The sequence below is a fragment of the Lycium barbarum genome, chromosome 10 (assembly GCF_019175385.1).
Source record: "Lycium barbarum isolate Lr01 chromosome 10, ASM1917538v2, whole genome shotgun sequence".
NCBI classification, from domain to species: Eukaryota; Viridiplantae; Streptophyta; class Magnoliopsida; order Solanales; family Solanaceae; genus Lycium; species Lycium barbarum.
Window position 1 is genome coordinate 123,528,768 of NC_083346.1, and position 27,163 is coordinate 123,555,930.

A 27,163-nucleotide genomic window follows, 5' to 3' on the forward strand; every position below is an offset into this window, starting at 1 on the left:
GTTACAAGTTGGGGGGCCAAATATAGCCCTACCGTTAGCAAGTATTCAAAACTACTCCTTATTTCTAACATATTCCCACATAAGCAAGCCTAGTCATTGGAATTGGGTGACATGGACGCCACATGACATTTAACTTATTCTATGTGGTGCCTACGTGGCAATTTTCTAAAAAACAATATGGAATTTAAAAAAAAAAAAATCTGAAAAAATGACTTTTATTAAAAAGCTGAATTTTTTTATTTTATAAAACCCCTTTTTTAAAAATATATTCTCGAAAATTAGATTTTTAAATTAAAAAATCTGAAAAATGATTTTTTTAATCTGGAAAATTTTAATTTTTTTTAAAGTGTCCTAAAAATATGTATTTTTTTTAAATTTGTATTAATTTTAAAAAAAGCTGAAAATACTGATTTAAAAGAAAAAATCATTTTCCAATTTTCCAGAATTTTTTATTTTAAGAAACAGGTTTTATAAAATAAAATAAAAAAATCAGATTTTTAAGAAAAGCCATTTTTTCCAGATTTGTTTTTAGAAAAATCAATTTTTCATATTGTTTTGAAAAAAATTACCACGTAAGCACCACGTAGAATAAGTTAAATGTCATGTGGCGTCCATGTCACTCAATTTCAACGATTAGGCTTGCTTATATGGGAATATGTTAGAAATGAGGGATATTTTGAATACTTAGCTAACGGTAGGGATATATTTGCCCAACTTGTAACGGAAGGTAAAAGTAAGCAATTTGTAAAAGTAGAGGGGTATTTTTGACTCTTTCCCCTAAATAAAGTGGAATGAAGGGAATAGCTTAATAATTTATAGCGCTTGAAGCCTTTGGAATAATTGCTTCAAGCTAAATATATACTCCCATATGCAACTTCATTTTTTCAAAATCCCCTTTTACTTAGTAAATTGATACAATGAGGCCTTAGTGTGTTCCATGTCTCACATAAGAAAAGAGACAGGAGTATGGGATAAAAATTTCTTCCATATTCCCCCAAGTGATGTGTTTTACGAACAAAAACACACATCTCTATGTGAAGTGCACCGAAGAAATTAACTTACACCATGTGCTAGCAATTATAACACATCTTTATTGAAACTCATATTCGTACGAGTTTTTCGTTTTTTCACGACAAACAGTTCAGTGCACTAAATTCTCACTATATTAAAGTTTGAAAAGTATCTGAATTACATAAGTCTATTATATATTTGAAACTATGTGTTTTGCAACAAGCTTATATAAGGATTCATGTCTAAATTAGCATTTCTAACACAAATTAAGGTCACATTGCAAACAAGATTAAATTTCTTGTTCTTGTCGATCTTAATGTTGAGATAGTGAAACAAGCATATTGTGTCACTTCAAAAGAAAAGATAAATTCTAAAAAAAGTGGAGGGATATGGATAGGTTTGGTGGGTAATTTTAAATGAAAATCTATCAGATTAAGGATAGAGGGATTTCATTCATACATCATATCATCCCTTTTCAATTTTTTTGACGTAGTTTGCTTCGGCACGAATTTCTACCCATCGTTTGGTATCCGTTTTGAGGTTTGATTAATCCGAATTCGCGTTGAAATGTTTGAAATGTGCCTCTTTGAAGGGTAAAACACTTCCTATCAAAGATGACTTCAGACCTAAGATCCATGATTAAGAATATATGATAATTAATACTCAGCACACAAAATTTATAATATTTTATTTTCATTTTTTTAGTTCTCATCCAATGACCGGTACTCACATTCACGCTCGTAGTATGACTCAACGAATTGGTACAAAATTTAAGAAAATAAGAATTTATAATTGTAGTTTTAAACTTGCTATAACATTTGTGTAGGTACGAGACATTTCAAACTTGTGATTTAAACATATTACAATATATGTGTAATTGTAAAATGTTCTCCTTAAGAAAACATAGAAACATGTCATTCTTTAGACCAAATTTAATGAGATAGTGTTAAATAAAGTGGAATGAAGTGAATAGTTTAATTTATAGCGCTAGAAGCCTTTGGAATAATTGCTTCAAGCTAAATATATACTCCCATAAGCAACTTCATTTTTTTTAATCCCCTTTTACTTAGTAAATTGATACAATGGGACCTTAGTTTGTTCCACGTGCCAACACTTATAAGTTATAACACATCTTTATTGAAACTCATTCGTATGAAACAAGGAAAAGGGTTTTTTGCTTTTTCACGAGTGGACAGTTTAGTACACTAAGTTCTCAATATTAAAATTTGAAAAATAATTTGGACAACATAAGTCTATTATGTATTTGAAGCTATGTGGTTCGCAACAAGCTTATATAAGGATTCATGTCTAAATTAGCATTTCTAACACAAATTAAGGTCACATGACAAACAAGATTAAATTTCTTGTACTTGTCAATCTTAATGTTGAGAATTGAGATAGTGAAAGTGTGAAACAAGCATATTGTGTCACTTCAAAAGAAAAGACAAATTCTAAAAAATGTGGGGGGTATGATAGGTTTGGTGGGTAATTTTAAATGAAAATCCTAGAGAAGTTGACAAATCAATTCACTAGCAAGGACTATCATTATATTGCTACCAAACCTAAGATCTAACGAAAGGTGTAATATTTGACATTAGCATGTGGAAAAATCTAACAGATTTTGATCAATCTTTCAACGGGATGACTTAATTAGTGGACAATAGAAAGACTTTAATGAAATTAATGATTAATAAGATTATTGCAGCATTTTCATGTAATTGTCTTGTTTATTTATGTCTACTAGGACTAGGATGACCAGACTTTTATTTTGATAAATTGTGAAAGTACACTCTTGAAAGTAGATGATGAAGTGGTGGGATGAATGTGATTTCTCTATTCTTAATCAGAGGTTTAAGTTCAAGATTATTGAAAATAGAGAAATTTATATAGTAGGGAGCATTCTCTTTCGAATAGCCTTACACGACACAAATTCTGATTAATTGAGTGGATTCATTTCCTAAACTAAATAATTTACTTACCTTTAGTCGATATCACTTCACTTTGCCCTATGTAGCGCAAAATTGGATTAATTCAATCAATAAATACAATATCGAATAGTTACACCGAAATTAAAAAAAAAAAACCGTAGATGGAGTGATGTGTGAATGGAATTCCTCCAGCCTTCATCTGAGGTTTGAGGTCCGAGATTTGGGTACGAAGAAATTCATTATAGAGAGCGCTCTCCTTTTAATAGTCTTATATGGAGAATCTAAATTAATTGGATCTTACGGTGCAGGAATCCGAATAAATTTGGTACCGGATAAAATGTAGTTATATATTGAAAAAAAAAAAGAGAGTTGATGGAGTGATCATTTTCTTCTGCCAAGTACATCTTCATTATCCAAACACTGCTAGCGCAGAATTTATTTTATTCTAACATACTTAACATTTGCTGTCTTTATATTGATAAATACTAATATTAAGCAATTTAAGTTTAGAATTAAGAGAATACATATACACTGGACCATGATTAGATGTGAAAATTATGTTTATGAAGGACACGTGTTTTATATTCATTGATTTGATGTAAATACCAAATGCAAATTAATTTTTACCCTTTTTATTTATCTATAATATTCGAAAAATGGAAAACTTGAAAGGAAGTTTACTCCTGTCCTAATGAGGCAAATTTGGGACATTGAAGGGGTAATGAACTTGAAACCTCATTTGAGGTAAATTATCATTTATTTTCTAACATGATTATAGATAATTAGATATCTACAAGATTATAAGAATCCATAGCCTAATTTATTGTTCATAAACGAGTTAGATTCAAAGTATGTTCCTTCAATGTGTGTATATTCATAGAATGAATCCCAGGTTGTTTTTGTTGCTGGATTTTTTTGGAAGAACTTTAAAAACTTGTTTGCTTAATTTTTTTTCCTATTTATGTAGATTAATTCCACCATTTTTTTTCTTTTAAAGATTATTAGTCCAAAAAAATGTCTAAATGTCATCTTTTCAACTAGGAAAATAGAGAATTCTATCTTTATTTTTCTTGAGAAACTCCACTATTTTACGGGTAAAAGAAAATATATGACGAAATTCTTTTCTTTGTTATTAATAAAGGCTTAGCTAAAATTTGAAATCTATGAGTTTCGAATTTTAAATTTTCAAAGTTACTAAATTGTACATGTTCAATGTTGCATTTTCAAAAAAAAAAAGTGTACATGTTCAGTAAATATTAAGATGAGTATAGAACTTAAACCAAAATTACTAAGTTCGACCTAATCCGTAACTGACACTCTAGCTTTGCCTTTAGTTATTAGTATATATAGTTGGTAGCCATTTTAATTTAAATTCACTTCGTGTAGAGGCATTAGGGGGAGGATCTTTCCATGATAATATGAGACCTCTGATTATAGAATAATAATAATAATAATAATAATAATAATAATAATAATAATAATAAAAAAAAATAAACAGAAAAATAATCTTTAAGTTGACGAGTCACGTTCTTCTTCCTAACACCCGTTCACAAGTCGACGTTATTTCGGTTTCACTCTCTAGAGAAGCGCGTGAGGAATACTCATCCCCCTTCTTCCATATCTACTCATTTCATTTCCCACGTGGATCGAGATCTAAACAGAGAAGTATGTAAGCACACAATTTTATTACTTTTCTCAAATCAATCTATGTGGTATCATTTAACTTGACACGTGCTTTAAAAATGATTTTTTTTAATATTTATGATTAAAATAAATTTTAGATATTTGTATATTTTTAAATCATCTCATAAATTTAAATTATTTCTAAATATAAAAATATAACATTCTTTTTGAGGCAGAATAAAAGGAAATATGAAGCACTAATAACATTGATATGCACAAAATTGTAAAATGCCTCTATATTTTTTAAACAACGTGTAACTAATAACCTATTTGCCCAAGCTTACTTTTCCTTAAAAATATTTATTTTTCAAAAGTGGGGGTGTAAAACAAAGTTTTTAGAAGAAAATAAATGCTTTTGGTGAGTAACAGAAATTATTTTTCAGAAGCTTAAAAAAGTAATTTTTCCTCAAAAGCACTTTTTGATTAACACTTTTGAGAAAAATAAACTTAAAAATATTTTTTAAAAATTTAGCCAAATACTAATTGCGTACTTTTTAAATTAATTGATTAAACACAAATTACTTTTCACTAAAATTAAACACTTTTTAAAATAAACTGAACTCGATCGAGAATTTTTTGGAAATAACCACCCTACCTTCTAAGGTCGGGTACACTTTAGACCGCATATTGTGAGATTTTAGCTTCACTCTCTAGAGAAGCGCGTGAGGTAGACGCACCCCCAAATACACGTTACTACTTTAGTAAATAATATCCTTCTTTGCCATTTCTTTTCTCAGTTAGATCTAAAGATCTATGCTAAAAATATACACACACAACAATTCTATTACATATATAACACATTGAATCTCCACAAAAAAAAAAAAAAATGGAGAAGAAGAAGAGAACGATGACGTGGCATTACGGCGTGGTTTTGCTGATTATTATGAGCTGTTCATCGGCGGTTAGATCGGACGGTTCAGATCATAAGTATAAAGCTGGAGATCTAGTTCCTCTTTATGCTAATAAAGTCGGTCCTTTCCATAATCCAAGGTAATTAACTTAATCGCTGGTAGATCGGTAAATTAATGTGATTTTATGCATGATCAAGGTAAATGTAGTAGTGTTGATGCTTTTATTGTGGTTAAAAACTTGTCGGTCGTTGTAAAAATGATAGATTTCTGTAATTAATTATTGCTATAAGCTTAAATTAAGTGGTTTTAAGTGAGTGTTGTTAGTGTAATTAGAGATTTTGTATGTTAATGATGAAATAAAGGTGAGAAGTTATGTGATTTTATCGTTGAAATGTGGTAATTTTGATGCTTTTATTGTGGTTAGAAAGTTGTCGGTGATTATAAAAATGATAGATTTTTGTACTTAAATTATTGATATAAGCTTAAATTAAGTCGTTTTAATGGAGTTCTGTTAGTCTAATTAGAGATTTTGTATGTTAATGATGAAATAAAGGTGAGATTTAGGGATCCTGAAATTCTATGATGTGTGTTCTTTCTAGAATGATCGAAGCTAGAAGATATGTGATTTCTAGTTGAAATGTGCTAGTGTTGATTTTTATAGTGCTCGGAAAGTTGTCTCTGGTTGTAAAAAGAGATAATGATAAAAACACACTTTTTTTGCGCGTTTCCTAACTTACTATCAGGTGTTTTGTGTTAGCTGATCTACTTATTTTATACAATGTAGAAAGAGTTAAGATTTGGTGAAATTGAGATCTCTTATTGCTGTGAATCCATGACTAGGAGTTAGTTTGGTTTTGATAAACTTAAATTAGGTTTTTTTTTTACGAGTTCGTTTAGTCTAATTAGAGATTTGTATGTTAGTGATGAAATAAAGGTGAGATTTAGGGATTGTGAACATTGACAATGTCTGAAGCTGAGCTAACTCTGTATTTTATGTGATTTCTCGTTAAAATGTAGTAGTGTTGATTTTATTGTGCTTAGAAAGTTATCGGTGGTTATATTTGTGTTGAACTACGTGGTGCTTGTGTATGAGCTGACCTACTTATTGTACAATGTAGAAAGAGCTAAGATTTGATGAAATCGAGATAGTGATCCGTTTGGCCATAGATTTTGAAGTTAAAATTTGAGTTTTTGTAAGTTGTGATTTTTGTAACTTGAGTTTGGACATGCATTTTACTTGGAAAAAGTCTGAAGGTTTGTGAGTGGAAGTGGTCTGAGCCAGTTTTCGGAACTTGAAAGTATTTTGAAGATAAATTTTCAAAATTTGATCAAATTTCATGGCCAAACCGATATTTGAAGATAAATTTTCAAAATTTGATCCAAAATCTATGACCAAACGCTAGCTTAGTTGGTGTTGCTAAGCTTAAATTTATCCTTTTGGCGGAGTTCTTTTAGTCTAATTAGAGATTTGTAAGTTCATGATGGAATAAGGTTGAGATTTAGGGACTGTGAACATCTACAATGTGTGTAGCTCAGTTAACACTGTTATTCTATCTGACATGATCAACGTAGAAGCTATGTGCTTTCTCGTTGAAATGTGATGCTGTTGCTTTTATTCTGCATCAGAAAGTTGTCGTGGTTATAAAAATGAATGTTTTTTAATGGCAAAAAGGTGTTGTTAGTTGTATTGAGGTGTCGACTTTATGATAGATTTTCTGTTGAGCTACCTGATGCTTGTGTGTGAGCTGACCTAGTAACTGTACAATGTATAAGGAGCTAAGATCAAATCTTAGCTCCTTTTACATTGTACAGTTAGAAGGAGCTAATATTTGGTGAAACTGAGATCTCGTATGCTGTGACTACATTTTTGTGTGGGGAATAAGAATTAGTTGGTGTTGATATGCTTAAATTAAGTCTTTTTTCAGGAGTTCCTTTAGTCTAATTAGAATTTGTACGTTCATGATGGAATAAGGGTGAGATATAGAGAACCTCTAGTTTTAGAACTTCTAATTTGCCTTGAAAATATATTTAGTATTTAAAAGAAATGGGCCATAATAGAGTGATTGGATATAGAGAATTTCTATAGCTGAATGTAGCTAACTGTTACCTTCTCAAAAAAAGAAAAAAAAAGCTGAATGTAGCTAATTTGAGAGTGAGGTCTAGTTGGTTGATTGGTTGATCTTTTTAATTGAAGCTTGGATTGCAGCTCACTGGAGGCCTATGACCTATGACAAGGCTGATTGCATTTATTTTCTGATTTGCAAGGCCTAGGCTCTTGTTACTCTCTTATAAGTGCCTTACTCACCTACAAGCCGGTAAAGCTAGTAGATGCAAATATAACGCGAAAATGTTGACGCTTATATGGTATAACGTTCCTGTGTGTAACAAGCTCTAATTATTAATATTTGAGTGTAACATGTTGATGCATACAAAGGTGTATGACAGTGCCCCCTACCCCCTCCCCACTCTTTATTTCTTTCTTAGTTTGAACCTTAATAAGATTAATTTCTATTTTGGTCTATCTTCCATTCTAATAGGTCTCTGTGTGTGTATCTATATACACACAAACATATATATAAAGAGGAATTAGTTATATAAGTTATCATAAGGTATAAAATCTCTCATGAGGATATTTATGCTATGGAGGAGCAATGTTGTGTGGAAATTAATGAATAAAAGAGTCAGTTCCATCGTTGGCATGTTATATCAAATTTAAGTAAAGGAACAAAGCCAAACTTGATGTAAACTGTAGATGGTGTACTTATCAAAGCAGGAACAAGAATAGATTATAAATTGTAGAGCAGCATACTCATAGCAAACACCTGATAATTGGCACATGTAGTTGATACTGAATCCCCTAAACAGTCACTACTTCTCTTGTCCTGTAACAAATGGGTGGTAGTAGTAGTAAATAGTAATAGTGAGGAAACTTTTAATTGCCATGTCCTTTTTTCACAAGTTTTGATGTTCAAATTCTTTGGAAATAAATAGTTGCCTATGGATCTGCATATATCATACATTAACATATCTGTTCTGTGTTTTTTTAAATTATCTGGTAATAGCTGATAGTTTGTTATTTTTTGGATTATCCTTCCAGTGAAACATACCGGTTCTTTGATCTTCCTTTTTGTACTCCAGGTATGGAATTATTGTTCATGAGTTTCCTTTCTTTATTTACTCTGTGGAGTTGAAGTTCTCAATTTACTGAGGAATGTTCTTGCAGATCATGTGAAAGAGAAAAAGGAAGCTCTTGGGGAGGTCTTAAATGGTGATCGATTGGTCAGTGCCCCATACAAGCTTGACTTTTTGTATGACAAGGACTCAGAAATAGTTTGCAAGAAGAAGTTGTCCAAGGAAGAAGTTTCTCAATTCCGCAGTGCTGTTGCTAAAGACTACTACTTCCAAATGTATTATGATGACTTGCCCATTTGGGGTTTCCTAGGGAAAGTTGACAAGGAAGGAAAATCTGACCCCAGCGAGTACAAATATTACCTGTTTAAACATCTTCATTTTGAGATTTTTTACAACAATGATCGTGTGATTGAGATCAATGCACGAACTGATCCTAATGCCCTGGTAGATATTACAGAGGATAAAGAGGTTGATGTTGACTTCATGTACTCTGTAAAATGGAAAGAGACAAAAACGCATTTCGATAAGAGGATGGAGAAGTACTCACAGTCTTCATCGTTGCCGCATCACTTGGAAATCCATTGGTTCTCAATTATCAATTCCTGTGTGACAGTTCTTCTCTTGACTGGTTTCCTTGCCACAATTCTTATGCGGGTCCTTAAGAATGACTTTGTCAAGTATGTATAATTTAGTTAATTCGTTTGGTATGTACTTTTGTTGGCTTTTCGGGACAAAGTTTGTCTTAGTCGTTGGCTCAAAATTATTGATTTTTTTTTTAAAGGTATGCACATGATGAGGAGGCAGCTGATGACCAAGAAGAAACTGGGTGGAAATACATCCATGGTGATGTTTTTAGGTACCCAAGCCACAAATCCTTGATGGCTGCAGCATTTGGTAGTGGCACCCAGCTATTTACCCTGTAAGTATTTTATAAATGATTTTTCATTGTGTTTTCTTGATAAAAAAAATGTGTTTTATAATGGTTTACTCTGAAAAATAAAGTTTTCAGTAGAATATTCAAAAAATCCGTCCAATGTGTATTTAATCTGACAGCTTCGTGCTTGTAATTAGGAAATTTGTTGCCTCAAGCATGCCTTTGCTAACACTCTTTTCCTTTCAATTTCCAGGACCATCTTTATTTTCCTTCTCTCACTGGTTGGTGTTTTCTATCCATACAACCGCGGAGCTTTATTCACAGCACTGGTGGTCATATATGCTCTCACATCTGGAATTGCAGGCTATACTGCTGCCTCTTTCTATTGCCAGCTAGAAGGGACAAACTGGGTTTGTTTTCTCGTCTCTGTTATATTTGCTTTTCGATTTGAATTTAGTTTGAGAATTTTATCTTCTGTAGTAACTTCAAATCCCTAATTCTGAATACTGTATATGCTTATTATCATCCCAAAACAAGTCAAGTCATTTGTTTGCTTGGCGCATACTTAATAGCGTAACTTTGACCCTCTATATTAAGGGTTTAGACGGTTCATCTGTTATCCCATTGCTCTATTGCTAATCAAAGGAAAAAACAGATCTTGCTTACTCAAGAATCTTATCAAGCAGGGAAAACAAGCTGAACATTGAATTTTGTTCTTTATCCTTGATTTAGGGTGTGTGATGTTTTGTATGATAGATGATTTGTTACTTATTCCTTCTGGACAGAACATTAAGGAAGCTGAGTTGCTATTTAGAGAAGCAGTTTATCTTCATTGTGTCATGTAATTAACTTCATCTTTTACGGGTTACACTTGGTTAAGGGCAAGATATATTATATGCTTCATTCTTTTTTGGTTCGTCTATGCCATCGAATAACTATGTCTCTGTGTTTGTTTAGTTCACTGTTGCCTTAGCTAGTGAAATAAAAAGTTGGGAATGGAAGCGCACAACAAACTTAATCATTAGATTTATTTTCTTCCCTGCAGGTCAGGAATTTGATATTGACTGGAGGCTTGTTTTGTGGACCCCTGTTTCTCACATTCTGTTTCCTTAACAGTGTAGCAATTGCATACAGTGCCACTGCTGCACTGCCTTTTGGAACCATTGTAGTTATCTTTCTAATATGGGCTCTTGTAACGTCACCTCTGCTTGTATTGGGAGGGATAGCTGGAAAGAACAGCAGGGCTGAGTTCCAAGCTCCTTGTCGAACCACCAAATACCCAAGAGAGATCCCACCATTACCTTGGTACCGCGGAACTCTACCTCAGATGGCAATGGCTGGGTTTTTGCCTTTCAGCGCCATATATATCGAACTTTACTATATATTTGCAAGTGTTTGGGGTCACAGGATTTACACAATATACAGCATCTTATTTATAGTCTTCATTATTCTCATAATCGTCACTGCTTTTATAACTGTGGCCTTGACATACTTTCAACTCGCTGCTGAAGATCATGAATGGTGGTGGAGGTATGTCTCTCATTTGCTCGTGTAACTATTCCTTGATCTTTCTTATGAATAATTTATGCATTCAGCAATTTGAGACACACTTTGCAATATGTTAATTTGATATTGCTTTACCACATCATCATACATTCCTAACTTGTATATGTTTGATCTGAATAGGGCTTTTCTATGTGGCGGATCGACTGGACTGTTCATCTATGGCTACTGCTTGTATTACTATTATGCCCGTTCCGATATGTCTGGGTTCATGCAAACCTCTTTCTTCTTTGGATACATGGCTTGCATCTGCTATGGTTTCTTTCTCATGCTCGGGACTGTTGGTTTCCGTGCAGCCTTATTTTTTGTCCGTCATATATACCGGTCAATCAAGTGCGAGTAGGAAGCTGGTGGGACGGTCTTCTGTCTCACACGGAATGCTTTACAGATCCGTTAGGGCAATGTTGTATCGATGAAGGCCATGTAGGATCTTAGGATCTCTTGAGATGAATCATGTATTATCTTACACCGGGAAATTTAAGAACTTTTTGTCATTTTTCATTTACAGCTCAGCGATTTATATCGAGTAATAGATTTAGAGTTTGTTTTCCATATTCTAAGCCTTCCAACACATTATCCTAGTCTCTCTAGTATTCCTTGTACTGCATTGGACAAACTTTGAGGTGTAATTGTACTTGCCCCAAGTTATTGTATGAAATGATTCATTCACTGATTGAGCAATGCCAAAGATGTTTAAAATCTTGCTTTCAACTTCAGTTTGAAGGGATATTCTGTTCATACCTTAACACTCTTTTCTTTTTCTGTTTATGATACTTGAACATTCTCTTATTCTATTATTGCCACTACATGTTCTGTAGTTGTTACAAAAGTTGTTATAGTGTCTGCACCTCCACTGTTTGTAATTGATTTTAAGATAACATAAGTTCATAACTCCCGTACGCAATAGATGTATCATTTAATTAAACGTACATATAAGAGTACTTCCTTCATCCCATTTCATGTGATATTATTTGATTGGATATGAAGTTTAAGAAAACCATAAAGACTTTTGAAACTTGTATTTAAAATAAATTGTATATACTTATAAATCATCTCATTATTGGTAAAATGAGAGAGTCTGATGTTATTGTTTCTAAATTGTTCAATCACGAGTACGTACAAGATTCTTTAAACCTAAGTTAGAACAGTTTAACTATGCATATTACATGGTATTTATATCTTTACTCATAACATGCTCTTATTCAAAGTTCGACACTGTAGTAAATTCATTTTAACTTGATGACCTTTTCAATGGAAATCATGTGACAAATCAATTTGCTGCGAGTGATTTAAACCCATTAAAATCATATCATGAAAATAACCTCATAGCCCTCTATAAGTGTGTTCATCCCATGATGCAACTTTCCAAAAATTTAATGATTCCTACTAGTCTATCAATCTATCAGTTGCAAGACACAAAAGCTAGGTAATAAGCAAAGCATATAGAAGAGAGCAATTCCTGCAATGATGAGTCTTATAAGTTTGTCAATAGCTTTAAGTAGTTGAGTCAGCTCCATCTAACATAGTACGAAATAATGTTTGATCAAGTTACTGAAAAAAAAAATGTTTGAACAACAATACATCTTAAATCCATCCGATAATGTAACATACATTTAAAATAGTAAAGGAAATCCAGTTTACACGCAGCTCTGCCCGACTGCACTATCATGAAAAAGTATGTCCTTGCAGCAGCTATCAGTTGCATATTCCCTTTTGGACAAAAGGCATTATGCCGACAGCGCGCTCTTCTGGGCAGGTGGGAGGGTGAGGGTATCCAAACGACTCTTACAAAATGTAAATGTGACCAACTACCTCCATGAACCACCAAGTCTGATAACCTCCTCAGTACTTGAATCCCTATTTGGAGCCCTATCGTAGTCGCCTACGTTCTCCTTTTGACTGCCTAAGTCACCATATAGATCTTTAAGTTTGGCTAGATTACTAGATGTAGATGGAGCCTTCTTCTCCTTGCTCTCATCTCTAGGTGGAGTTCGCTGTTGATCAAGACTGGTGCCTTGATCATGCAAGCTTCGGCTGTGGCTTCTACTCCTACTACGGCTTCTTCTGCTTCTCTCTACTGATCTTCGATCATAATCATACCTCCTGTCTCTATCCCTTCCTCGATCTCTGTCATAATCACGTCTCCTGTCCCTATCCCTTTCATCATACCTCCTATCTCTATCCCGATCCCTGCCCCTCTCCCTTTCTCTATCCTGGTCCCTATACCTATCTCTATCCCTATCACGGTCTCTGTCCCTAGTTCTTTCCTTGTCCCTCTCTCTGTCCCGGCCCCTGTCCCTTTCAGAATTTTCTCGGTCAGATAAATCACGGCTTTGACTCCGGCGCAGGCTGGGGGACCGTCTTGAATCATCTGCAACATCCTTATCATAGAGTGGCGGTGGTGCAATTGTACGTCGGACGGGAGATGAATCTCTAGTTGATGCACGATGAGGTGCACGCTGACCAAAGGACACTGAAAGGGAAGCTTTGACAGAAGGTGGCCGGCGGGAAGTTTCCTCAGATCCACGACTAGAGTCCCCAGTTGAGCCAGAGAGTTTGGTTGGCAGATTCATTTTTTCGAGATTGGCAACTGCTGCTCGCATAACAGGAACAGGAATGCGGGGTAGTAGTGTGTCAAAATAGTACTGCAATTAAAAAAAAAAAAAAAGTGCAAGTGAATCATGGGAACAGGTTTGAAATACAATAATAATAGCATTATCCAAGAAAGTCTCAGGTATAGTAAATCAATGCATATGAATGGAAATTGAAAATCCTGATCCAACAATGCATAATTCTTGCCTCCTCCCTCTGGTAGAGGCTCCCTACTGCTAAGTAAATGATCTAATAAGCGAATTGCATAAATGTGAAGCCCCAGAACTCATCTAAACAATCAGGGAAGTACCCATACAAGAGCCAACATGCTGTGACAAATGAGAAATCTTCCAATGAAGGGTCAGTTCGAGCATCTGAGTTACACCCAGCAGTTCAAAATGCAATAATCATCAAAATTGGAAGATGTAGACAGCAGCTATTCGAGGCTAAGGAAACAATAACATGAAAGCAACACTCAGCTGTTTTTATGAAGTATAGGCGCATAAATAGCCATGTAAACAGTTAGGAGAAAACTATCGCACCATTCTTTTCATTCAGCTGTTAAAATCGCACATGTTCTGAAGCAGAGTCAAAGAATTATCTAGTGTCAAACTCCTTTATATCAACTGGTTCACTTTTGACTAAGCTACGAATCATGATGTTCTACTTTCAAAATCAGCAAACAAATAAGAGGCAAAAAGAAACACCAGAGATAAGTTAAGCATCCATTAGAAACATCATGAGTGTATATCTATTGCATCGCTGTACTAAAATATTCTCCAAAAGGTCAGGTTTAGAGGTGGCACCTTACCTGTCCGAGAAATAAGTCACGCACATATACGCCCATTGTGGTCATTTTGCCACTGGATCCAGGAGAGAATTCCTGACATAAATAGTTAATAATAATCAGAATGAGCCCTAAAAATCAACTCTGATCATGAAGAATAAACACAGTAGGTGAACAAACTAAAGACATAACGGTTCAGTTTTCTGAGATGCTGCTAAAACTACTGAAAAGGCTCCCACTGCTTCAAAACCCGGTTCACAGAAAAAGAAGGGACAGAAGACGAAAACTGTAGAAAAATGAAGCGCAAAAGGTAAAATATCACAAGTATACCACCATACAAATATTAAAAGCAGTTCACCTGCAAAAAAAATCATGTCCACGCACCTTCAAGCAAGAGTGGTCCTTGCATCCTAAGGCATAAGGTGTAAGAATCATAGCATAAAGTATGCACAGGTCATGTAATACTTACGACACACAATCAATATCAATATCTCAGACGCAGAGCTGAGAACAACATGGTTCTACGGATACTAATAGCCTGTTTGGCCAAGCTTCTAGGAAGCCAAAAGTGCTTATTTTCGAAATTTAAAGTGTTTGGCCAAGCTTTTAGGGAAAAAATAAGCGCTTTTGAGTAGTACCAGAAGCTGTTTTTCAGAAGCTAAAAAAAGTAGCTTTCCCCAACAGCACTTTTGGAACATTGGCCAAGCACAAAATGCTGCTCTAATATTGGTAAAAGTGTTTTCAAATCAATTAGCCAAACACAAACTGCTACTCTCCATAAGGACTTCTTCGAAAATCACTTCTGCCAAAAGCAACTTTCCAAATAAGCAGATTCTGGAAGCTTGGCTAAACAGGCTATAAAAGAGAGAGAGAGAGAGAGAGAGAGAGACAATTCTACCACTAGGACTATTGGAAAGTAAGGTCTTGCAGTAGAAATGGTTAAGTGGTGATTCAAAGGAGACCATTAAGATTAAAAAAATGCTGATTCAAGACAGATTGATCAGCTAGTTTAAAAAGAACGAAAGCAGAGAGGAAAAGCATTATCATTCAGGAGGGGCAGGAAATTAACTATGGAGGCAACATTCTGGGTGGATGGACAAGACAAGAGAACAGTAACAAATGATTGCATCTCTCCTTCAAACACTATATTCCATGAAATTGATGAAATGTCAAAGTTGCAAGCAAATCTATAGCATGGAAATGATCGGGATTGACAGACATGTAATTTGTATGCAAAATGCTAGAATCCTAACAGACATGTAATTTGTATGCAAAATGCTAGAATCCTAACAGAATGCTCCAATGCAGCACCTCAATCCAGAGTAATACAAATAGAATGATCTAGTTCAGGTACAGCGCTTCATTTTTACCTCATCATCTTTGAGATAAGGCTCATACCAACTCCATAATGTCTTAAAATCCGCAAGATATCTCAGATAAAGGAACCCAACCTGCAAAAGAATAATACAAGCATCAAATCTTTTGCAAGAGGCTCAAGAATGTAAATAGAACAATATAAGAAAACAAAACCACATGAATTTGAGGAAGCAGGGACATGGTTTAACTGGAATGCAACTGAATTGTCTATTCATACATGTGACCATGAAAGGGACTGCTGTGCATTAGATGGGATTCCAAAAGCTTCATTTGATTCATTACTTGGTAAAGCAGTGAACGTGATGGCAAGGAAGTGGAGGGGGTTCCAGTTTGCTTAAAATCTTAGCATCAGCAACTACAAAAGGTAATTTTGTTAGCTTTCTGCAGCATTTAACAGAGAAGAATTGAGAGAGGGAAAAGTACGACATAACCTAGCTGGTTAGGAAAGACGAACTCGGTACGCCTCATTCCTCAATATCACCTAATTGGATGAAGTGGGTCATCTAAAACATTCTTACAACATAAAATGTAACTTTATTGTCTATCAACAATTACTGAAAGCAAAGAAGTAATATTCTCTTCTCCCTTCTGCTTTTGGAAACACATGAAACAATCCATACTTCCACTCCTTCACTTCCAAATAGAAACCTTTCAATGGAAAATACTATTAGAAGCGGCTAAAGCTGCAGATTAGGGTTCTCATTTTATCGAACTCCATTTATCATTTTTCCTCTATTATGGCACCTCCAACGACCGACACAATAGAATCACTGGACCAACCACCAAGCTAACTGACAGCCTCAAAAACTCTCAACTTTCATTAATGGTTCTAAAGTCTTTTCTAATCAAAATTTAAAAAGGAATGAAGATTTTTAAGGGGGAAAAGATGCGCACTACTAGTGTACTACTAAACAGGCATGATCATCAGTTGAAAATAAAAGCAAACATCCCCTAAATATCTATACAGAAATCCTTAGGAAATCACAGTCAGAATCTGGCGAAAAATGAAAAAATTAACAGCTAAGAAAGCAACAAATCTAATAGATCAAGTGCAAGATGAAGACACAGAACACCACTTACAGCTCTAATGTAAGGAGAATCCGGATGCTTTAACAGGCCATGCATTTGCTTGACAGTAAGTTTCATTGTAAAGAACTTGTAGAGAAGACAGAAGGCTGTTGAAGGACCACGACAGTTGCCAGTCATCCATGGTTCCACATGGTCAACTTGATTATAGATTTCATCAATCACTTCATGATAAGTTTTCAGCCGCAACAGGTCTCTGAAGTAATCAGAAGAGAGAATGTTCATGCAGAGAACCTTCTCCAACAATTGGTCTATAGGTCTCCCAGAAGTCTTAACCTCAGCCATACCCTTAGTGATGTAAACACCAAAGTGCTATCTTTTCCTCCCCTTGCGTGGCCAACAATAAAAAATGATAGTGGAAAAAATTGAGGTTCAGATACTGAATTACCTGCCACAGGAAAAAAGTGAATAAATTATAAACATAAAGGCATTGAGTGAATTGAAACTTGCAAAAGACCAAGTTTGAGCTAAGATAACCATAACACGTCTGAACAACTAAATGATCACTATTGCTTGGCACAGTCATACAATCAATCAACTAAGTGCCAACCCAACTTAGTTGTGATGGGCTATATGAATCATCTTAATTCATTCAGCCCTTAGATCCATTTCATCGCAACAGTAAACAATCATCTTTCAAGACAAATAGTGAGTTAGCTAAAAGGCCTCTAGAACTGATGTGCAACACACAAGTCTCTTACCAAAATGAAATGACTCCTGACAAACATCAGACCTAATGCAAGTATACCCGTGCTTCTCACCAAACAAATCCACCAACAATGATTTGAGCTATTTTCCCCAACAATAAAGACTCAAATTACACATCCAAATGATACTTGAATGAAAAAGTAAACACGAAAACAGATTTCTTCTTTACTGCAAACTTTTACAGATGAAAAGAAAATATCTTTCAAACTCAACTTCTTCCTCCTAATTCTACAGACCAAAATACACCCTCCAGCTCATAGAAACTAAACAATTACCTTACTGCAAATTTTACAACTAAAATTCTTGCTTTTACACAAGACACAATTAAATAAACTTTAATTTACAGGTTAGAAACACTACAAAGGAGCTAGAATTTAGACGTACCTCTACACAAATATTCACAAACTCGAGATTTCAATTAAAAACCAAATCGAGAAGATTTTAATGCTTTCGAGCTGAGAAGATCATTAATAACAGGAAAATTTGAATTATTTTTTACCTTCTAGGAACTTTTTCAGCTTTGTTGCCCCAAAAATTCCTTCACTAAAGCTTAAATTAAGCAAAAAAAAATGATAATTTTATGCAAATTTTACAACTTACTCTTGCTTCTACACAACAGACTATTAAAACAACTTAAATTTATGAGTTAGAAACACTACAAAGGAACTAAATTTTAGACCTACCTCTACACAAATACTCACAAACCCTAGATTTCAATTGAAATCTAAATAAAGAAGATTTTAAAGCTCCCAAACTGATAAAAATCGACTAATAACTAGAAAATTTGAATTAATTCAGCATGTTACCCCAAAAATTCCATCACTAAAGCTTAAATTAAGCATTTAACTAATATTTGAGTGCCCAAAAAACTTAAACAAAAAACAAAACAAAAAAAAAAACTTTATGCAAATTAAACAAATTTTACATCTTACTCTTGCTTTTACAGAACAGACTATTAAGAAACTTAAATTTACAAATTAGAAACACTACGAAGGAGCTTAATTTTAGACCTACCTCTACACGAATACTCACAAACCCTAGATTTCGATTGAAAACTAAATAAATAAGATTTTAATGATTTCAAGCTGATACAATCGATTAAGAACTGGAAAATTTAAATTAATTAAGCATGTTACCCCAAAAATTCCTTCACCAAAGCTTAAATTAAGCATTTAACTAATACTTGAGTGCCTAAAATAAGTTAAAGAAACACAAAAAATGATAACTTTATGCAAATTAAACGAATGGAAAGAAGTTTAACAACACAATATTAAAAAACTTAAATTCACAAAGATTTTAATGCTTTTTAGCTCCAAATACCAATCAAAACTGGAAAATTGATAACTTTATGCAAAATTAAACAATAGAATATTAAAAAAACTTAAATTTACAGGTTAGAAACACTAGAAAGGAACTAAATTTTAGACCTAACTCTACACGAATATTCACAAACCCTAGATTTCGATTGGAAGCTAAATAAATAAGATTTTGATGATTTCAACCTAAGAAAGTCAAATAATAACTGGAAAAATTGAACTAATTTTTACCCTCTAGGAACTTTTTCAGCTATGTAACCAAAAAAATTCCTTAACTAAAGCTTAAATTTAGCATTCAAATAATACTTCAATCCCAAAAAAAAAAAAAAAAAAAACTTTATGCAAATTAAACAAAAGAGAAGAAATTTCTTCTACACTGCAAATTTAACAACTTATTCTCTTGCCTTTACACAACAGACTATTAAAAAAAAACTTAATTACAGGTTACAAACACTACATGAATATTCAAAACCCTAGATTTCAATTAAAAGCTAAATAATTAATATTTTAATGATTTCAAGCTGAGAAAATCGATTGATAACTGGGAAAATTGAATTAATTTTACCTTTTTTCGGTTATTCACCGGATAATCAATGAGGAATAATGGAAAATTAAGCATTTAAGTAATACTGAGTGCCAAAAAAAAAGTTAAAAAAGAAAAAAAAATGATAACTTTATGCAAATTAAACAAATTTTACAACTTACTCTTGCTTTTACACAACAGACGATTAAATAAACTTACATTTACAAGTTAGAAACACTACAAACAAGATAAATCATATTCAGAAACCCTAGATTTCGATTGAAAGCTAAATAATTAATATTTTAATGATTTCAAGCAGATAAAATCGATTAATAACTGGAAAATTAAAAAAAATTGAATTTATTTTACCTTTTTTTTTCTTTGTTTATCGGAGAATCGAAGAGGAATAATGGAGAATTGACGAGGGAGAGAAGAACCGGGGATCGAGGGGTTACGAAGGTACTGATAAAGTTGAATTTGGGCTTTGAGAGATCCAATTTGATAAAGTTTTGGACTGAGTAGTTAATAAGGAAAAAGTTATGGGCTTCTCATGAACAAAAAGAAGTTAGTGGGCTTCAAGTTAAGCAGAGCCCAATATATATGTAAGGGCAATTTGCACGAGTGGCCTTCATACGGACTGGTCGTTAATTTTTGGTCTTCACTTAAAAAGGTGGCCGAATATACCCTCAGGCTCTGGGTTCGAAACCTAGCAGAGTAAAAAATAATAATAATTTCTCAAGGAACAGGTCTATTCGAGCGGAGTTACATACAACTTATGCCGTAGACGACAGACTTTGCTTTGAGGCATAACTAAAAGTCTACCGGAGACGGCACACTTTGCCTTATAAGATAAACTTTTTGCAAAGCCTTGCCTTGCGATTTTTTTTTTTACTGAGCGGGGTTCAAATCCAGAACCTCGGGGTATTTTCGGTCATCTTTTTAAGCGAAGGGCAAAAATTAAAGACCAGCAATTTGAGGGGAAAAAAATTAAAGACCACCCCAAAAGAAGGACAATCGGCGCAAAAAAAAAATGAACTGAAAAACCAGGGCAATTTGCACGATTGCCCTTATTTAGGGTGGTCTTTAAATTTTTTCCCCTCATATTGGTGGTCGTTAATTTTTGTCCTTCACTAAAACCCCTTGGTTTCGGGTTCGAACCCCGCTCAATTAAAAAAAAAAAATCACAAGATACAATTTGAATTCGCAAGGCAGAGTTTGCAGTCAAACTCTACCTGATCAGCCAGAGTTTGACTCAAATTCTGCCTAATCAGGAGAGTTTGACTCAAATTCTGCCTAATCATGAGAGTTTGACTGCAAACTCTACCTTAAGGCAGAGTTTTGCCTTCAGGCATAAGCAAATCTCTATCTTAAGGTAGAGACGCATTAAGACAATTTTTTTTACTCAGTTGGAATTTTACAAAACTCTGCCTTGAGGCCTAACTTTAGCCCGAATAGGCCTAGTTTTTCTACAAAACTCTGTCTTGCGATTTTTTTTTTTTTTTTTACTGAGCGGGATTCGAACCCTAAACCTCAAGGTATTAGGAAAAGGCAAAAAAAGACCAGCAATTTGAGAGGCAAAAATTAAAGACCAGTGTAGTGCACTTGAAGAGCAATTCGCACAAAAAAAAAAAAGGAAAAACGGGGTTGTGATTCTAGGGAAAGGATGGCAAGTTGGCAATGGAACAGAGCAAGGTGCTAGTTAAAGCTTATGTGGGGCCGGGTGGAGGTAAATTTTAGGGGAAAGAACGTAGATGCCTCCTGGAAACAAATTAATTATACGTCCATACCCCTTTACTTTCATGCTGCAAAATTATTTATTCGGCCCCAAAATTATGATACCATGGTATCACTCTGTCTCTTAAATACTATAATGGTATCACAGATGACTTCTTTCATTTCTTCAAAAACACTCATCAGCCCTCTATGAAACTCATGTGGCGTATATAATATATTGACAGGGTATCATAGATGATGTTCATTTATTCAAAAAAAAAAAAAACTTTCCTCAAAAAAGCCTCTATGATATATCATCTTATATACATATAGTGAGGTGGCATCGTGGAGGACTGCTTTAATCCTTCAATGAGACACTCCTCAGTTTTCCATGATAGCATCATGATATATATACCATATACTGAGATTGTATCATGGAGGACTGTTTCAGTCCATCAATGAGACACCCTCTTAGTCCTCTATGATACCATCATGATATAACAATATAATGAGATGGTATCACGAAGGACTGCTCGAGTCCTTCTCATAATCCTCCACGACATCATCATGATATATAAAAATATTGCGGTGGTCATGGAGGAAGGATTTTTGGCTAGGAGATACTCGAGTAAATATTTTCGGCCGGCTAAGTAAAAGCGAAATTGGTTTAGGAGGGGGCATGAGCGGGTTAATATTTTAAATTTTAGGGGTGTTTTGTGTTGTTTTTCCAAACTGAAATCGAGGTTCTAATACGAAGGATGACAACGGAACAGGGTGGGTGAGGCGGGGCAGGTTAATTGTCTTTTCTCTCACGATGTTGTTCTTGAGTTTGTCAGAAACTTAACGTGGTCAAGAAATTACACTTGACAAGAGAACGTTGCGAAAGTGCTTCTAAATCTCATTAAAAGATAGATTTTTTATCAACACTTTTTACCTCGAACTTCCAAAGAAAAAAAAACATTTAGGAAATGAACACCTAGTAACATTATGTGTCATTTTACGTTGGGGGTTTTTTTTTTTTTAATATATATCTAACCAAACGATATTTAGAAGTTATGTCGGTATAAGAAATGCTGAATCAATTAAAAAGATAAAGTGTACGCTATTATGCATAGTTTTATACTAGAATCAAAAGTTGAATATTTAAGCGAAGATTACATTTGTAATAATGATATGTGAAATTCTATGCATTTTTTTTTTCCTTATGTTATGAAGCTCTTTACACTTACTGTGGGACTTTGCAGCGCGAATCCAAATTAGTCAAATTTCAATATAGATACCAAATACTGGGGTTGAAACAAACAAAGTCATTTTTTATGTAAAGAAACTTCATATAGATTGCATTTCTTTATTCAACAAGGGCAAAAATTAAAATACATCAAAGTAGATATTAACTCCCTAACTTGGATGTACAATAACCTAACCAAAATTACACAAATCTGATATCACAAACAAACCGCATTTAATTTTTATTCAACAATGAAAGTTAGAAGATGTCAAAAAACAAAAACTAGTAGTACAGAACATATATATACAATAGACAAAAATGACAATTGTGAAACTAAGCTTCACTGTGCCTTCAAGAATCAAGATATATCACTTGACTTGCTTCATTGTGCTGAAAATTGAGAAGTCCATGCAGCTAGAGCATTTGTCCTTCAACATGAAACTTGGTTCTCTTGGAATAGTCAAAGGCCTTGTTGATCTGAGGTAAATAGAACATAAAGTCTTAGTTAGAGGATGTATGTATAAAAAGTAAATTTTAACTTATATAAGCAATAAAAATTTTCAATTAAAAATGTTCAATTGACTCAATCTTCACTCTATGTGGTTATGCCACTCGGACCTATAGTGTTAGGGAGAATTCAATTAGCCCATTATGTTTGACATATAAGACCGTATGGATGTGTGAAAATCTCGGGAAATAGTATAAATGTTTGGTCTTGAACTGATACTCTCAAAGAACTCAGAATCTTCAATTCATTAAGTTTAGATTCTGGAACTGCGTTGCAACACAAAAAGGGAGATATAAAAAAAATTAGGTTGTCCCTCAGCCATATGACAATATCTTATGATCACTATCCTCAGGGAAGGAGCCACTGATATAGTTATGGATTCGGCATGACTAGTAGCTTTGTCTCAAATCCTGTAGTTGTGTTAAATAAATTATTTAATATATATGTATTAAAGAAAATCTATCCAAAATCCAATAAACAAAAAAAATTATGGTGCAAAACCCATAATTTAAAATTTTTGAATCCACGCGTCCTCTGACTATCTTTCATAAAAAAAATAAAAAATAAAACGTTTGATCTTTGGCTCAATTTCATTTTTTTTTTCTAATTAGAAAATATGCATGTGAATTTAGAAATTTCATCCATTTTTTTTTAATTTGTTCAGAGGGGAAAATTTTATAATAGAGAACTAACTTTTTTGTCCTTTAATTTGCTTAACTATTATACCTTTGTGGAAGGAAGGGCTTATCAAAAATTGGCATCAATTGAGCTCTTGGTATCATTTCTTTTCTTAGCATACGAACTTCTTCTTCCTCTATCATCTGTCCACAAAAATATTTGTTTGTTACGCAAAACAAAACAAAAAATGGTATATACAATAAGAATGTGAATGTTATAAAACAATTAATGATTTTTAAGAGATATATATTCTTACCTTTTGTACCTTCTCTACTGTTTTCTTCTGTTGCTGTATGAAGTAAAACTTGGTTGCCATCTGTGAATTTCTTTTATTAGAGCAGTATTTTAAAGTTTCATTTTTTTTTCCTTGTAGGTGAAATTAAAGCAATGAAATGAGGGGATTTTCTCAAACTAACATAATATTTAAGATGACTCTTTGAGCGCATCAAATAAGATATAAATTAAACTCTCAGATAGTGTTTGATCAAAGGTCACACTTTTCAACGTAAGCAATTCTTTTCAAGTGTAACCTTTCTCTAAGGCAACTCTTTTCAAGAAGCAATTGAGACCGTTTACCAAAAAGCATGGTGTTTTCATTGACCAAAGGCTAGTGACAGATCTACATTATAACGAACGAATTGAATAGTTTTGACTTAGACACTTTACATATGTTAAAAAACATATTACATAGGTACAAATAATATTCTGAACAAAAAATTCAAATAAAATGTATGTCCAAAAAATTCCGAATCCATAAAGTGAAAAAATCCTGGAACCATCTATGTCAAAAGCCATGCTTGATGCCCCCTATGGCTGCGCTTTTGATATTCTATGACTGGAAGTGTGGCATTTGTTACCTTATAGGCCACAATTTTCATGTGTGATTCCTAAAACAACACTTGTAAAATACAGTGGCCTTTGTTACCACACTTTTGTGAATTGGAAAAAAAATCGTATATATCCTGTTATCACATTTATTATCAAATAGTGAATAGTAGGCCAAATGTTTCAAAAATCATGCTAATCAAGGCGAAATTAGCCACATCTAATGACATGAATAAACATCAACTAATTACACTTACAGAGTAATTGAATAATGCACGGCTCCTGGCTCTTTGTTGAGTATGAAGTTTGATCTCCACTTGTTTTGCGTTATCCTTTGCTAGTGACTTTTGTTGAGCCTATACATAATTAGTTTAATTTTAATTAGCTCTCAAATTTTGTACTTAATTTTGAAGGGAACTTTATTAATCAGACTCTAGTATTGTACCTTGTTTTTGTCAACTGCTCTCTCTTTTGGCTCATCTCTCAACTGTAAAGACATTTTAAAGTTAATTAAGTATATAAATGTTGATGAAGCATCTTAAAAGTCCAGGCATAACATATAGAGTATACAAATATTTCATATTTGAGAAAATTAAGTCAAGATTTATGAAAAAATTAGTCATTTCATTAAAGCACAGTTACATAAGAAATTGACACCAATGTTAAAAATTTAAAGAGAGAGAGAGAAACCAATGTCTCTTTATAACTGTCTTTAGTAACTAGTAAATGTCATCACAATAAAAAATTCTGACGTTTTCGTCGGAACACCATCGAAAATATGATATTTCAGATAAAAGTTTGTCGAGAAATGTTATCAGCACGTCAATTTCCAACAAACTCGATAAAAAATTTGTGATTTTTTAATAGTGTATGGATTGATAATTTGGAAGAACAAATTAAGTAGCTTATTACAGCTGAAAAAGATCACACTGCTGATGTAAAAATTCTTCACACAAGCTAATAAATGTATATTCCTATATTTATTAAGTAATAGTTTATTCTATCAAAACATGTGATTGACTAATGTGTGAAACACTAAATGAAAATGAGACTTTAAAGTTTAAATCATCTTAATTACCACATTATTGTTCTTCATCAATTGATATCGAGGAGAACTTGATCTTGTTACTCTTCCAGGAGATTGGATTGGAGATTGTGAATTGCTCTTCACAAGCTGAAATTTATATACACCGATCATATTATAAATTAAGAATTTTTTACACTATGAGATAAGACTTAAAGATATATAGAAGTAATTAACTCTCTCTAAAAAGTGAGATCTGCTGTAACCTTAAAAATAAGTCAAGAACCTTTTGCAACAAGTACAGATGACCTAATAGTGAAACTTTTTTTAAAATTCTCGTGTATATAAGTTCAAGTCATAAGAAAGAGTACAACCAAGAGTAACGATGGGATGAATAGGGTCTCTAGCCCTTAACCAGAGGTCTCGGGTTCGAGCCCTGGTATGAAAAAATCTTAGCAGGTGGAGCATCCCCGACCTTACGTGGTGCGAATTTGGATTCGTCGGGGCACCAATACAAACATTGAACACCATGTGAACAACCAAAATAATTCATACTGGATAGTAAAATACATGATGCAAATTCAGATTAATCAAGATATGTTCTACCAATAGAAATACTAGACACCGAATAGAACGAAAGAAACTCATAGTAAAGAGTAGAACAGGTGTTTGCAGAAAAACCGGTAAAATCATAATTCTCACCTTTTGAGAAGATTTGATGTTTGGTTTCTCCATGTGGTTAGCTAAAGGGATATGATTAATTCTAACTGAAACTTACATTTATATAATACAAACACACCATGTGATAAAAAGGAGTTTGGAGATTTGCACTTGTCTTAGGATCAGAATCACTTGTCGTTGCTCCATCACAAACATTTTTCAGAAATTTGTGATCTCTCTTTTCTACCAAACTTTCAGATTAAAAATCCCTCTCATATCATAATTTAAACTTTGTAATTGCATATATTTAATTAAGTAAGAACTCATGCTTAATTCTTCATATGATGAATATTCAGTTATGATATTCATGCATACATATCTTATCAGTAGCTTAAGTTAAATGATAAGTTCCTTTAACATTAACAAATAATTAATAGATTACATTCTTAAGTCTGGCGATGACAATTCATTAGACATGATTACAACAAATAACACCAAGGGGTTGTGGACTTCTGGGGGGATGGATATGATCACTCCACCTTATCCAGAGTTCACGGGCAGGGGCGGATCTATCTTAGGCCGAGGGGTGTCACGTGACACTGCTTCGTCGGAAAATTTTACTAAATATGTTCATATAATTAAAAAAAAAGTTTAAATATGAGGTTATATAATTAAAGTGACACACCCAGGTAGAAAGGACCATGTAGAGCAATTGGTCTCGCTTCACCTTGTGGGTGAGGACGCGAAGCAACACTTCTTTTTATAAAAGTTTTAGATAATGTTTGGTTTTGAAACCCCTGACCACATTTAACAGAGCTCTAACCAATTAGTCCAAACTAACATTTGTAATTATTTCGACACTAATTTTATTAGCTATAAAAGTTTTAGATAATGTTTGGTTTTGAAACCCCTGACCACATTTAACAGAGCTCTATCCAATTGGTCCAAACTAACATTTGTAATTATTTCGACACTAATTTTATTAGCTACAAAGAATTTGGTGCTTTCCTACTTGGTTGTTGTGAGATTCTTTTTTATGTTTTTTTGTTTCACTTTCTTTCTCCCCAGTGAAATTGATTAAGAACAATTTACGAAA

At 33.6% G+C, this 27,163-nt stretch overlaps 4 protein-coding genes across 14 annotated transcripts in view; 1 reads left to right on the plus strand and 3 right to left on the minus strand.

The window, feature by feature from the left end:
• Positions 1 to 2,814, minus strand: part of LOC132614659 (tropinone reductase-like 3) — a 39,485-nt gene extending 36,671 nt beyond the window's left edge. Inside the window, exon 1 of the mRNA XM_060329166.1 lies at positions 2,809 to 2,814. The gene's annotated coding sequence lies outside the window, so the exon portion shown is untranslated. The remainder of the gene's footprint in view (positions 1 to 2,808) is intronic.
• Positions 2,815 to 5,364: 2,550 nt separating this feature from the next.
• LOC132616076 (transmembrane 9 superfamily member 3) lies at positions 5,365 to 11,723 on the plus strand. Its single transcript, XM_060330676.1, has 7 exons — positions 5,365 to 5,612; positions 8,571 to 8,611; positions 8,697 to 9,282; positions 9,387 to 9,524; positions 9,733 to 9,889; positions 10,525 to 11,009; positions 11,166 to 11,723. Exons 1-7 carry the CDS (start codon positions 5,449 to 5,451, stop codon positions 11,383 to 11,385), a joined length of 1,791 nt encoding a protein of 596 aa, XP_060186659.1. The 5' UTR covers positions 5,365 to 5,448; the 3' UTR covers positions 11,386 to 11,723.
• A 775-nt stretch (positions 11,724 to 12,498) lies between these two features.
• LOC132612623 (pre-mRNA splicing factor SR-like 1) lies at positions 12,499 to 19,953 on the minus strand. 9 transcript variants are annotated; one of them, XR_009571907.1, is made up of 6 exons: positions 19,801 to 19,953; positions 16,879 to 17,272; positions 15,792 to 15,872; positions 14,780 to 14,831; positions 14,446 to 14,517; positions 13,633 to 13,687 (listed from the first exon to the last, which is right to left on the minus strand). XR_009571907.1 is itself a non-coding variant. In XM_060326720.1 (5 exons), the coding sequence occupies exons 2-5, from the start codon at positions 17,167 to 17,169 to the stop codon at positions 12,851 to 12,853; spliced, it is 1,281 nt and encodes a 426-aa protein (XP_060182703.1). In that variant the 5' UTR covers positions 17,170 to 17,272; positions 19,801 to 19,952; the 3' UTR covers positions 12,499 to 12,850. The 9 variants fall into 9 exon arrangements, 6 of the variants coding, with proteins under 6 accessions (XP_060182703.1, XP_060182706.1, XP_060182704.1 ...); XR_009571908.1 differs by lacking the exons at positions 13,633 to 13,687; positions 14,446 to 14,517 and adding exons at positions 16,016 to 16,153; positions 16,230 to 16,279 and having other exon boundaries at positions 14,798 to 14,831; XM_060326720.1 differs by lacking the exon at positions 14,780 to 14,831 and having other exon boundaries at positions 12,499 to 13,687; positions 19,801 to 19,952.
• A 2,634-nt stretch (positions 19,954 to 22,587) lies between these two features.
• LOC132614225 (microtubule-destabilizing protein 60) lies at positions 22,588 to 26,233 on the minus strand. 3 transcript variants are annotated; one of them, XM_060328633.1, is made up of 7 exons: positions 26,110 to 26,233; positions 25,462 to 25,557; positions 24,829 to 24,870; positions 24,641 to 24,739; positions 23,815 to 23,874; positions 23,607 to 23,701; positions 22,588 to 22,849 (listed from the first exon to the last, which is right to left on the minus strand). In XM_060328633.1, the coding sequence occupies exons 1-7, from the start codon at positions 26,140 to 26,142 to the stop codon at positions 22,741 to 22,743; spliced, it is 534 nt and encodes a 177-aa protein (XP_060184616.1). In that variant the 5' UTR covers positions 26,143 to 26,233; the 3' UTR covers positions 22,588 to 22,740. The 3 variants fall into 3 exon arrangements, with proteins under 3 accessions (XP_060184616.1, XP_060184617.1, XP_060184618.1); XM_060328634.1 differs by lacking the exon at positions 24,829 to 24,870; XM_060328635.1 differs by lacking the exon at positions 25,462 to 25,557 and having other exon boundaries at positions 26,110 to 26,156.
• Positions 26,234 to 27,163: the final 930 nt, after the last annotated feature.

What these genes read in the sequence shown, in the direction of transcription:
- LOC132614225 (XM_060328633.1), bottom strand. Translation starts at nt 26,142, where the DNA reads ATGGAGAAACCAAACATCAAATCTTCTCAAAAG. An exon ending in TGATGAAGAACAATAATGTG is followed by an intron (nt 24,871 to 25,461) that starts GTAATTAAGATG and finishes ATGTCTTTACAG; the next exon opens with TTGAGAGATGAGCCAAAAGA. An exon ending in CAGTAGAGAAGGTACAAAAG is followed by an intron (nt 23,702 to 23,814) that starts GTAAGAATATAT and finishes TTTTGTGGACAG; the next exon opens with ATGATAGAGGAAGAAGAAGT.
- LOC132616076 (XM_060330676.1), top strand. Translation starts at nt 5,449, where the DNA reads ATGGAGAAGAAGAAGAGAACGATGACGTGGCATTACGGCGTGGTTTTG. An exon ending in TCTTCCTTTTTGTACTCCAG is followed by an intron (nt 8,612 to 8,696) that starts GTATGGAATTAT and finishes ATGTTCTTGCAG; the next exon opens with ATCATGTGAAAGAGAAAAAG. An exon ending in AGCTAGAAGGGACAAACTGG is followed by an intron (nt 9,890 to 10,524) that starts GTTTGTTTTCTC and finishes TCTTCCCTGCAG; the next exon opens with GTCAGGAATTTGATATTGAC.
- LOC132612623 (XM_060326720.1), bottom strand. Translation starts at nt 17,169, where the DNA reads ATGGCTGAGGTTAAGACTTCTGGGAGACCTATAGACCAATTGTTGGAG. An exon ending in CTTATCTCAAAGATGATGAG is followed by an intron (nt 14,518 to 15,791) that starts GTAAAAATGAAG and finishes TATTTATGTCAG; the next exon opens with GAATTCTCTCCTGGATCCAG. An exon ending in GTGACTTATTTCTCGGACAG is followed by an intron (nt 13,688 to 14,445) that starts GTAAGGTGCCAC and finishes TTTTAATTGCAG; the next exon opens with TACTATTTTGACACACTACT.